The following is a 12079-nucleotide window of genomic DNA, read 5'->3' as shown; positions in this document are numbered from 1 at the left end:
AGAAGGGATGCTTGGCTTCTCCCTCAAATTCCCTTCTCCCTTCAGAAGTCATTAGGAGCTATGAGTTTCTTGCTTGTGATGTATTTGTTACTTTGTCCTCCACAGTTTCATAAAGATGTCAAAGATGCCCAGGAGTTGCTGAGGAAAGTAGACACAGATCTAAACCAGAAATATAGTCCTGAATTCAAAGACAGATACCAAATTGAATCTTTGCTACGGGAACTGGATGTGAGTGTTTGGGCCAACCACCCCACAGCTAGCTTAAGGGCGTCTCTTCCCTCTCCCAACCTCCCAACCCAGATCTTAGAAACCACCCCCTTTCACATCACTTTAGGATTGTAGTCCACCACTGACCTATCAAACTGCCCTTTGTCAGTGTGACTCTGAGAATATTGCCTGCTCTGAAATCAGACACACCCCACCTATCTCTAGGGAGAATTGTTGGGTTTAAGACTCCTGTCTTCCTGTTTAGGATCAGGAAAAAGCTCTGGACAAGTATGATGATGTGATACGGTCTCTACAGAAACGTGGCCAGCAAGTGGTACCCCTCAAGTATCGCCGTGAAACACCTCTCAAACCTATCCCTGTGGAAGCACTTTGTGATTTTGAAAATGAGCAGGTAAACCAGCTTGCCCCTCAATGAGGGATTGCTTGGCTTGGCATTAACTGGAGTATTTCTGTACAAGAGAATGAAAATCTACATTCTAGAGCAACGGTCGGCAACCTTTTTGGCTGTGAGAGCCATAAACGCCTACAGAAGGAGGAGGATGGAGGCAGAAGGCGCTGGAATATGGGGTGGGGGAGCTGAAGGGCCCCCTGGAGCACATCCTGGGGCTCTGCCCGGAATGGCCAGTCAGGAGGTGGAGCCAGATATGGCTCCAGAGCCATATGCTGCCGATCCCTGTTCTAGAGGTTGGAGAGTGGCCAAGGCTCCCTGATAGAGAGCATAGACTTTGCCTCTCTAAAGAAATAGATTGCTGCTGCGAAGGGACCATGTTTGAAGATAGAATTGCCCCTAGATCCAAAAACAGAAAGAAAAATGGTGCACTAGGACCATGTTGTTAAACCTATGGAATGCATGCCAGAGGGGGCTGCTCCCCTCCCCCTCTTCACTGTACCTGAGGACAATTCTCACATCACCCATCCCTCTGCCCAGCTGCCCAATGGGAGCGCTTCCTCCCTCCCCTGTCTGGGGTAAGGTGTGAGCTCACATGTGGTGTGAGAGGGCAGTTTGGGCACTCAGTCTCTAAAAGGTTTGCCATCACTGCACTAGGATGTTCCTTCTATGCTCACTCTGCAGGTTAGGTTAGGTCTTAGTCACAGCCAGAAATGTCCCTACTCTGTCTACGAAGCCAAGAGGGAACAAGTAATTCCTAGGCAGATTAAAAGATGCCACTTCTTAGGGTTTTTCTACCAGTTAGTTGAAATGAAGTGTCTCCTCTAATTCTTGTGGCCTGTCCTCTTTAGGGCCTTATTTCTCGAGGATATAGTTACACTCTACAGAAGAACCATGGAGAGAACTGGGATATTACAGATAGCTCTGGAAATAAGCTCAATGCCCCTGCTGTCTGTTTCATGATTCCTCCTACTGACCCTGAGGCCCTTGCACTCACTGACAGGTATGTTATGGAGAATGTCCTTCTTATTCTAGAAAGATTTTTGAGATTTATAAGCAAATGTAAGTAAGCATCTAAGATTTTGCTCATCTACCATCTCACCCTGGGAGCTTCCTCAGTGTGTCTTTTTCATCCAAAACCATGACTTGGGAGCAGTTAGGTGATAGGATTGAAAGTCAGGCCTATAGACAAGAGGTCCTGGGTTCAAATCTGGTCTCAGACATGTCCTGGGTGACCCTGGACAAATCACTTAATCCCCATTGCCTAGCCCTTACCACTCTGCTGCCTTAGAACCAATATACAGTATTGATTCTAAGACAGAATTTAAAGGTTTAAAAAAAACAATATAGCTGATTAGAAGTTTTTAGCCCACTCCTAATTTCAGTCACCACTACCTCCCTGGACCTCCTACTGTATGGGCTGGTGTTGATAATCTCATGAGGGCTCAGGAGATGAAAAGAGACAAATCCTATAAACCTGGTCAGCATTATGAAGCTATATAGGTATAGGGGTATATTCTAAAACTTGAGGCAAAATGGTTCAGGCATATAACTTACTTTAGAGGTATTTGCTTCATTTCCAGCCTAAGCAATCAGTACCGGAGTGTGAAGCAGAAAGCAGCTGGGAGTAAGGCTGCTCTAAAGCAGCGATATGAGATACTCAAGACAGAGAATCCTGGAGGTATGTACAAAAGCTTATCTTTTCCCTCCTTCTTCTGAGTCTAGAGCCCTGGCTCTTCTAAGCCTAATTCATATTTTTTTTAAACCCTTGCCTTTCATCTTAAAATCAATACTGTGTATTAAGAGCTAGGCAATTGGGGTTAAGTGATTTGCCCAGGGTCACACAGTTAGAAAGATTTGAACTCAGGACCTCCCATAATTAGGTTAAGCTTTCAGCACACTGAGCCACCTACCTGCCCCCAGCCTAATGCATTTCTTAAGCTTTCCCTTTCAGAATCCTTTGAAGAGCATTTGAACTTCTTTGTCCTAGATGGGTAAATTAAAGAGACACTAAATGTAATCCAAAATCTGAAAGCTGCAGTAACCTGAACTCCAAAACTGGCTATAGTGTGTATGTTCTGGAGTATGCATAGAGAGCTAGGAGTCTTGAGCTGCCAGAGAAAAGGTTCTCCCTCTTTTGAAAGCTGTAAGTCCATGAAGATATGTAAAATGAGGCAATGAGGAGCAGAGCTGTGAAAGAATTCTCTACCTAAATGGGATATGATTCTCTTAGATCTGGGGAGACATTCCAGGTCTCCAGAACAAGTAGCCACAATGCAAAGAGTTGGGGGCAGCTAGGTGGCTCAGGAAATAGAGTGCCAGACCTGGAGTTGAGAGGACCTATATTCAAATCTGGCCTCAGATACTTCTTATTTGTGTGACCCTGGACAAGTCATTTAACCCCAACTGCCTAGCCCTTGCCCTTCTTAGAGTTGTTACTGGGGTAGAAAGTAAGGGTTAAAAAAAAAGAAGAGTGGAATTGAAGATTAGAGTTGTAATTAAAGGGATTAGATGTCTTCTTCCCAAGTATTAGCTCTATAATAGTTAATTGGAGGGAGGGCAAGGGGAAAGGGTATCTCTGCTCCTTCCTACAGAACCCTCTCTTGTTCAAATAGAATAAAAATGGGCAGATACCTTCACACCAGCCTAATATTCTTCTTTCATCCAGATGCAGTTAGGGTGTCACTGCTGAGAAAACTACAACATGACTTTCCCCTTGCCATAGCCAGGGTACCTTCCTTCTACTTGGATGACCTGTCCACATTCCCCTAAGGCTTAGTCTCTTCCTCCTTTGTCTCTAATTCTTTTCTGCCTAGATGCATCTGACCTCCAGGGACGGCAGCTGCTTGCCAGCCTGGACAAGGTGAACAGTGACCTAGAAAGACAGGAAAAAGCAATCACTGCCATCCTGAGGCCTCCCCTTGAACAGAGTCGGGCAGTGCAAGACAGTGCTGAACGGGCCAAGGACCTCAAGGTAATGGTCAGGGAAAGGAGAGAGCTATGGGTAGGGAAAGAGAAGAACTAACTATAATCCCAGCTCCTTTACAGGTTAAATGAAAACACCCTAACTCTGAATCCTTTAGAGCCTCTGTGTCACATTATAGGGCAAAAAGCTCTAGCCTAACTCAGCTTCCTCCTTCTGTGCCAAGGAAAGTCCACATTTCCACATTTCCAGTGATTCCTCTGTGTACCACCCCAATTTATGTTTGCATGAACAGTAAACATACATTTTAAAAACAAGTTACATACCAGCTATAGCTAGAAACAAAATCAAATTTCAGATCTCTGACTTTACTCCTTCAAAACCTGGTCCTGACTAATGGAGATGAGGGTAGAGAATCTATGTTCCTCAAAATATCTCCAACTACCACATGAGATCAGAAGCCTTGTCAGCCTAAACTCCACCAAGCAATGTTATTGCTGTCTTCCATTTTTCCAACCTGGCCCCATCCTATCCTGGGAGCCCAAATACTCCAAGCAGAGTGCTTAGGAAATGGCTAGTTTAGCATAGGACCCTGAGGATTCTTTGGTTGTTGCAGAATATCACCAATGAGCTTCGTCGAATTGAGCCAGAAAAGATACGGAGCACTGAGGAGTGTGATGCCTTCATTGGAGCACTCCCTGACAGTGGCAGTGCTCCATTGCTAAAGACACGGGTAGAAGATACCAACCACAAATATGACCGTCTTGTTCAACTACTCAATTCGGCTCAGGAAAAGTAAGTGAAAAGGGGATGTGGAATCTAATGATATTTGGGGAAACATTTTGTCATGGGGAGAGGAAAAGCTTCCATACCAGGTCTGTATTCATATCTTTGTGTTACAGGGTAGATGGAGCCAATCGCCTTGAAAGCAGCCTTCAGCAAGGTAGAGAGCTACTGTCCAAGTATGAGAACCAGCTCTCCTTAGATGATACAGTCCCCGAGAATGAACAGTCACTGGATAACAAGAGGCAGGAGCTAGCAGTGAGTGATCCCCTGTGCTACGTGGGCTGAAAGGGCTTATCGTACCCTTTCAGGGTGGTGTAATAAAAAGAGAACATAAGATTTAGAGTCAAAGGACCTGGATTTGAATCTCTATCCCAGCAAGTTTGACCAAGTTGCCTAATCTCAGTCTCAGTTTCAACAGTTATGAGAGGGGATTGAACTAAATGACTAGACTAGAGATCTATCTCTGAGGTCTCTTCCAAAATCCACACATCCTGAGATTAGATTGAGTAAACTGGTTTTAAAAAGAAACATTCTTCTCTTAAGAACTGAATTCCAGGGGACAGCTGGGTAGCTCAGTGGATTGAGAGCCAGGCCTAGAGACGGGAGGTCCTAGGTTCAAATCTGACCTCAGACACTTCCCAGCTGTGTGACCCTGGGCAAGTCACTTGACCCCCATTGCCTACCCTTACCACTCTTCTGCCTTGGAGCCAATATGCAGTATTGACTCAAAGACAGAAAGTAAGGGTTTAAAAAAAAAAAAAAGAATTGAATTCCAAGGGGAAGGTAAGTAGCACCATAGATAAGAGTGCCAGACTTGGAATCAGGAGGATCTGAGATCAAATCCAGCCTCAGACACTTCCTGGTTGTGTGACTCTTAACACTATTTGCCTAGCCCTTGCCTTTCTGCCTCAGAGTTGTTACTAAGATGAAAGTAAAGGTTTTAAAAAAATTAATTCCATTTCAATCAAAGGTTTCCAAGTGCTAGAGATACTTTAAGTTACTTGAACAGGGCTCATGAAAGATTCTGGTTACAATGTCATTACTACCTTTTCTTTTCCTTCTTTCCTTCTCAGGCCATTGCCTCTGAACTGCAAGCCAAGAGATCCCTCCTCAGTGAGGCTGACCAGAACCTGCAAAGAACCAAGAAGTGCTCTAGTACTCTGGCAAGCCGGTTCCAAGAGCACTGTGCAGATATTGAGCGGCAGGAAGCAGAAGTCAACAAACTCAATCAACGGTTTGACAACCTCATTAAGCAGATCAACAACAGGTAAGGTTTTGGCTCATTCACCTCAGATTGGAGAGTATAAACCACACACAGTGTCAGGTCCCTTGTCTTCATGCTTGAAGGCACAGAAGAAATTTCTGCAGAAACCATTAAAGAATTAAAAACAAAAGACCAGCAATGGCTTTCTCTCACTTTAGGTCTCAGAGTCTACAGAAAGCTAAAGGTGCATATTCTGACTACCGCAGCGGCTATGATCATGTGACCCAGTTTCTGGCCAATATTCCCAGTTACGAGCCCCAAGAAACTGACAGCTTAAGTCAAGTGGAAACAAAGCTAAAGAATCAAAAGGTGAGAAGGCTCTTTCCTTATATTATAGAGATCATCATACTGAAGAGTAGACATAGATGAGTCACCATGGAAAGGCTAGGCACAAATGTAGAAAAGGTAGATTTCAAAATGGCTAAATGACTTACACCCAGAATAGTAACTATTAATTGCAATCAACATGGAAAGACTTCTGGCAACCTTCCCCAGGAGTGTATCCTGGACCCTGTTCTATTCAAGATTTTTTTTAAATCTATGACTTAGATAAAAATATAGGTTACATGCTTATCAAATTTGCAAATAAAAAAGCTATTAAATAAATAGCTAATATACTGGAAATCAGCATTGGAATCAAGAATGAAAGAATGGACTGATCTAAGATTGTACTGAATAGGGATAATGGTAAAAGTTCTATATCTGGATCAACTTCATAAGTACAGAAATAAGAGATATGGCTAGACAACAATTCATAAGAAAAAGATCTAGTGGAATATAAGTTCAATGGGAATTAACCATGAGGCATGCCAGCCAAAAATGCTGATGTTGCCTTAGATGGAGACACTATATCCAGAAAGAGAGAAGTGACAGTCATCCTTTGCCTTGGTATGATATAGTAGACTTGTCTGGGGTCCTGATCAAGGACAGGGGCAGTGTAACACGAAAGGGTTAAAAGAAATGACACCTGTCACCAGCAGGCTTCTCACAGTCTTTATTCTATCATGCTCTCCTTCCAACAGGCTTCAGGCTTCTACTTGCTCTCTCAGGTTTCTGCTGTTCCAGCCCCTCAGCCAGAAGCAATACACATATTTATCTACTCTCTACCAAGGTAGCTCATTAAGGGAAGCCCATGGTCAACAAAAATAATTTTGACAAGAGCCTGCCTCTGGAGCCAGGGAGGAGAATTCTCTCTGCTTTCCATATCTTGTCCTCTTTGTGAACTTACAGGATAGTAGAGGGAGAATTCAGCAGGATTTAACCTCTTGGTCCCCTAAATCTCCCCTTTAATTGTTTAAAAGCAAGAAAGGCAAAAAGGGAGAGGGGAACATGTCAAAGGGTGAAATTAACCCTTTAAGTTCACTGCATCTCTCCATTTAGATTTTGGTAAGTGGGTCAGAACAGAGCACAAATGTAGAGAAGGATGCTCATTAAGACTAAAAGTACATGTGTGAAAAAGTTGTGCATTGCTCCATAAATCCATCCCTATATCTGGTGAAGCCAATCATGAATATCATTAGTGATGTAGAAGGGTGACAAATCCTAATGAATACTTTTACAATTAACAATGTTTTACAAATCATCCAAACCTAGCAATTTTCCAAAGTTATATATGTCAAATCTTTAAAATTAAATCTAAGTGAATGGCCAATTATGGAACAAAATTTCCTTTTGTGTTCCGAACTAATCTTTTTTCTTTTCTCAGAGGGTCCTTAGAAGATAGGAAAAAAGAAAAATTATGGAACACTCTATCGAGTTTAGAGGACTCTGAAGTGCATTTTGTGAACAACCAATTAGGAAAAAACACACACAGACAGGACTTCCACATGTGACAGACAAAAGAAAACAAATAAGAAACAACAACAGTGAAAACAAATTGTTGACAGCATGCTTTTAAAAATTAAGGTGTTGGGGCAGCTGGGTAGCTCAGTGGAGTGAGAGTCAGGCCTAGAGACAGGAGGTCCTAGGTTCAAACCTGGCCTCAGCCACTTCCCAGCTGTGTGACCCTGAGCAAGTCACTTGACCCCCATTGCCCACCCTTACCAATCTTCCACCTATGAGACAATACACCGAAGTACAAGGGTTTAAAAAAAAATTAAGGTGTTTACTCAAGATCTTGAGAGAAAAAAGAAAAAAAATTTTCTAATGCGGTATCAGTCTAAAACTTCACTGAAAAAAATCCATCTTGCATTTTTTCAGGGTACTGTCTCTTTAAATGCTTTTGTGAGACATTCTGCATCTCAGCTACCCTGCCTTTTTTTTTCTTTTTTCTTGCTGCTTGATTCATTAGTAAACAAAAGTGTTTTTCTAAAGCCTGTAGGGCTTGCCATAAATTCAACTTTGAAAAAAATCTTCTCCTTTACTTTGACTGTGAATTGTGATCTTATACTCACACTGGTGGCTAAGAAGCTTCTTGACCAAGACTTCCACCCAGATGGTGAGGGGTGGGGCACAAGTCCCCCAAAGTCTTGGATCCCTGCCAGCCCCCCTGCCAACCTCTCTCTTCTAGATGGATTTTTTCAAGCCATGCTGGGCAACTATCCCTGTGCCAGTCCTTAAATCTACAGTTGTCAGGGCTGCAGATCCACCCCGAATGCAGACTTGTTCCTTCTGCCAGCCCACAGCAAAAATGGAACTTGACCTGCTTTTCCTCCAACCACTCTACTATTTTTTTATGCACACTTAACTGGAAGAATCTTGTGTTATCTGTGACAACAAAGAAGTTATGACAACTTCTCCAGGCACTAAATCTTGCTGTTTTCTTCATGCCCCACAGTTGGGCACCAAGTATATAGCAGGCTTGCCTGGGGTCCTGTTCGAGGACAGGGGCAGTGTAACATGAAAGGGTTAAAAGAAATGACAGTATGAAGACACCTAAAGTATGGTATTCAGTTCTGGATGCCACATTTTGGAGGGACATGAATAAAGTGAAGTTCAATTCAATTCCACATGCATTTATTAAGCACTTAGTGTGTGTCAGACAGTGGACACACAGATAAAAATTAGAAGAGCTTGCATTCTACTTGGGAAATAAATTATAGGTAGGATGACCGATGAATGATATGATAGATGAATAGATGGATAGAAAGATAAAGGGCACATATATAATATATAGAATAAAAACAAAGTAATTTTAGGTTAGTGGAGAGCATGAATAGCTGGGGATCATTAAAGCTTTTCTATGGAAGATGACACCTGAGAAAAGAAAGCTCAGGATTTCGAGGTGGAGTTGAGGAAGAAAAGCACAACAAATATCCTGGCGTCGGGTAGGGTGGTAAGAGTATAAAGGCCATAGAAGTAGTAGTTTCAAGAACTAGGATGCTTGGTATGAAGAAGAAAATTCAGAGGAGAAATAATTGTCTTCAGGTATTTCAATTCAAGTACAGTCATGTGGAAGAGAATATAGACTTGTTTTGGTTAGTGTCTTCTCTGTTTGACTCATCTTTCTAGCTGTAGACCTGAATCAGGACTTTGTGCCAGGTTCTACCTTCTGCTGCACTTCTGAATAGGGCAATTGACCTTGTGTAATCTCACTTTGTATTACTGTTCTGATTTCCATGTCCTGAGTGAGGTTACTACCTCCCCTGGTATCCCCACCCCTATATTTGAGGTTCAAAGTATTGCATCTGCAGGGTTCTCTCTGGAATCTCAAAACAAGACTATTAGGAATCTTGAGGTCCCTGAGCAGAACTGCTCGTTGCTTCTCTTGGTAATTTCCAGTTTCCTCAGTGAATTTCTGACTCTTCTGCAACTTTTCCCAGGCAGCCCTCTATTCTTGTGACTTCTAGATACAACCTTGAAGGTTAGTTTGTTTATGCTAGTTCTGGTTTTGCTGGTGGCCCCTTTCCTGTTGCTCATTGTCTGGGACAAATTAAGTCTCTTACTTTAGTTATCATTATATTTCTTGATTATGGTTTGAATTTCAAATTTTTGCCAAAATAGGCATATGAGTCTCTCTTCAGACAACAATCTTGAGCCAGATGTGATCAGACTCACTCTGTGTGGCCTCAGAGAACAGAATTAAGAGTTATGGGTAGAAATCACAGAAAGGCAAATATCAACTAGATAAAGAAAAACTTACTAATAATTAAAGCCACCTCAAAATAGAAAAATAGAATCAGCAGCTTTAAGAGGTAGTTGGTTCACCATCACTAGAAATTTTGCTCACTTTTGGCAGTATAGATATAGTTGTACACACATAAGTTTTCCAGTGGAAGTCATAGGCCATTGGTAAGAGACAAAAGACTCTTGTTCAGATTGACCTAGATGATCTCAAAAATCCATTTTTCCACTCTGTGATTACAAATAACAGCATCTTTCTTCCCAGGTCCTAGGATTGAAAGTAGCTAACCTGGAATCCCAAGAGTAGGTATCAGGAAATGAGAACTGCACCATCCACAATTTTTTCCCTCAAGCAAACAAAAAGATCTGCCTTACAAAGGCAGAAATTTTGCTTCTAGAATTTTGTTGAACCCACTGCACTTTCTTCCCTACCACTTTCTTTTTGGCCCTCTAACTCAGGACCTTCAAGTTGTTTGGGGGTAAATTTACATGATCTTTTAATATGTCTCCTTCACCAGAGTATTAATTAAAAACCTAGAGCACCAAGCTCTTTCAGCAGCTGTGTTTGTTGTGGGATGGGATTTTTGTGGACATTTCTGTTGTTTTGCAGAACCTCCTAGATGAAATTGGAGGCTGGGAACAAGAGGTGCAGAAAGTGTATGACCACGCCCAGCAGTATCAGCAGGCTGTGAAGGTGAGACTCAAAAACTTTTCGATAGGTTAAACAAAAAGGGTGTGAAAGCTAGTTTCAGGGGAGTCTTTGGATGGGTATTAATTGAAGCACACTAGAGATCAATCTGAGTACTGCTCCTGTTGGCTCACTGGCATCTCTGTTAATTTATCTAGGACTATGAGTTAGAAGCTGAAAAACTAAGATCCCTTCTTGACCTGGAGAATGGAAGGAATGTCCACACAAACAAGAAGGCTAGACTTCAATCTCCTGCAGCCAAAGTAAAGGAAGAGGTAAAGATTATCAGTAGTAAGGCAAATTTGAAATTCACACAAAGTCAAAGCAATATCTTAAAGTTGGTCACAGAGCAACCACCACAATATAAGTGTCAGTTCCAAGGCATAAGAATGGTAAGGCAGTCTGGGTTAAGTGATTTGCCCAGGGTCACAGAGCTAGGGAAGTGTCAGAGGCCAGCCACAAAATTTTTAAAGGTATTTTGACAAATTGAAGAATAAATGTACAGAAATCAAGTTATTGAAGTAATTTGAAACTGTCAGTGAGGATTGAAGAAACTGGGGGTAATGAGACTATTAAAAAAAAAAAAGACTTAGCAATCACATACTCCCTGCATTCACCCTTTGAAAGACTGTCACAGTTTGCTTATCTTCCAAGGAAAGAACGAGGTCTGGTGGGTGGAAATCATAATGAGGCAGATTTCAGCTTAATATAGGGAAGAATTTTCTAACAATTAGAGTTGTCCTAAAATAGAAAAGAATACTTTAATAGGTGAGTCCCCTATCACCAGAGGTCTTTAAGCAGAGAACTTGTGGAGGGTAATATAGAAGACATTTATTCACTGGGCAAGAATTGGATTAAATACCTTTCCAATCCTAAGCTGTATTGTCTTTTGTAAGTGATGATGCTATTTTCTCAGTAAGACACACTTCTTGCAGTTGTGTTCACCTTAAGGAAACCTAAAATACTAAAATCTAGATGTAAAAGATGGAGAGGAATGTGATTTTTATCTAACAAAAAGATTCACTATTAAATTTTTTTAAATACCAAGGTCCCTTAGTGCACTTAACATTATTTAAACAATGATCATAAAATGCCTAGTGTGTCATATAGTGACAGACATTGCAGGGACTACTTTTATATTCCCAAAGGAAAGATGTGAATAACTTCTATGTGAATAACTGAATTGAAGCCCCAAGACAGGAAGTTCATCTCCATGCCTATATTCTTAGGCTCTTTATCCCACTTCTCCCCTAAGCCTGTCACTTCTTTTGTGTTAACTTCTCTCTATAAAACAACTGTTTTCTAGGAAGCTTTTCTTGCTGCCAAATTCACTGAAGTTAATGCTATCAACAGACAAAGATTACAGAATTTGGAATTTGCTCAGAATCTTCTGAGACAGGTAATATATCATTTCATTCAAAATGTAAAAACTAACCCATGGCAGTTGAAAATTAATGACATTTTCTTTCTCCAAAGCAGCATCCTATAAGGTTCTGATCATGTTACTATTTTAGAAAATAAGCTCCTATAATTCTTGATACTGATTTGTCAAAACAGTAGTGCTATAAAACAATTTAAACTAATGGTAGTTACAATAGAAGTTAACATTTATGTTTCATACTGCAAATCTAAGCAATATTGCATGTGTATATACCAATATGAGCCAAGGAAATATTGTAGAATTTTTAAGACAGTCATTTTGACAGAATGTTCCTTATATGCACTAACTCTACTATTAAC

At 41.3% G+C, this 12079-nt stretch overlaps 1 protein-coding gene across 1 annotated transcript in view; it reads left to right on the top strand.

Annotated features, from left to right (window-relative positions):
- PPL (periplakin) overlaps window positions 1-12079 on the top strand; it is a 47353-nt gene that overhangs the window by 29194 nt on the left and 6080 nt on the right. Inside the window, exons 10-21 of the mRNA XM_044659024.1 lie at window positions 106-228; window positions 473-619; window positions 1468-1619; window positions 2200-2297; window positions 3433-3590; window positions 4156-4334; window positions 4442-4580; window positions 5399-5592; window positions 5748-5898; window positions 10262-10345; window positions 10498-10614; window positions 11646-11738. Of these exons, the coding sequence (XP_044514959.1) occupies window positions 106-228; window positions 473-619; window positions 1468-1619; window positions 2200-2297; window positions 3433-3590; window positions 4156-4334; window positions 4442-4580; window positions 5399-5592; window positions 5748-5898; window positions 10262-10345; window positions 10498-10614; window positions 11646-11738 (1635 nt within the window). The remainder of the gene's footprint in view (window positions 1-105; window positions 229-472; window positions 620-1467; window positions 1620-2199; window positions 2298-3432; window positions 3591-4155; window positions 4335-4441; window positions 4581-5398; window positions 5593-5747; window positions 5899-10261; window positions 10346-10497; window positions 10615-11645; window positions 11739-12079) is intronic.

This window comes from Gracilinanus agilis, chromosome 1, assembly GCF_016433145.1.
Source record: "Gracilinanus agilis isolate LMUSP501 chromosome 1, AgileGrace, whole genome shotgun sequence".
Classification (NCBI taxonomy): Eukaryota; Metazoa; Chordata; class Mammalia; order Didelphimorphia; family Didelphidae; genus Gracilinanus; species Gracilinanus agilis.
This window is presented reverse-complemented; position numbering and strand designations above follow the sequence as displayed.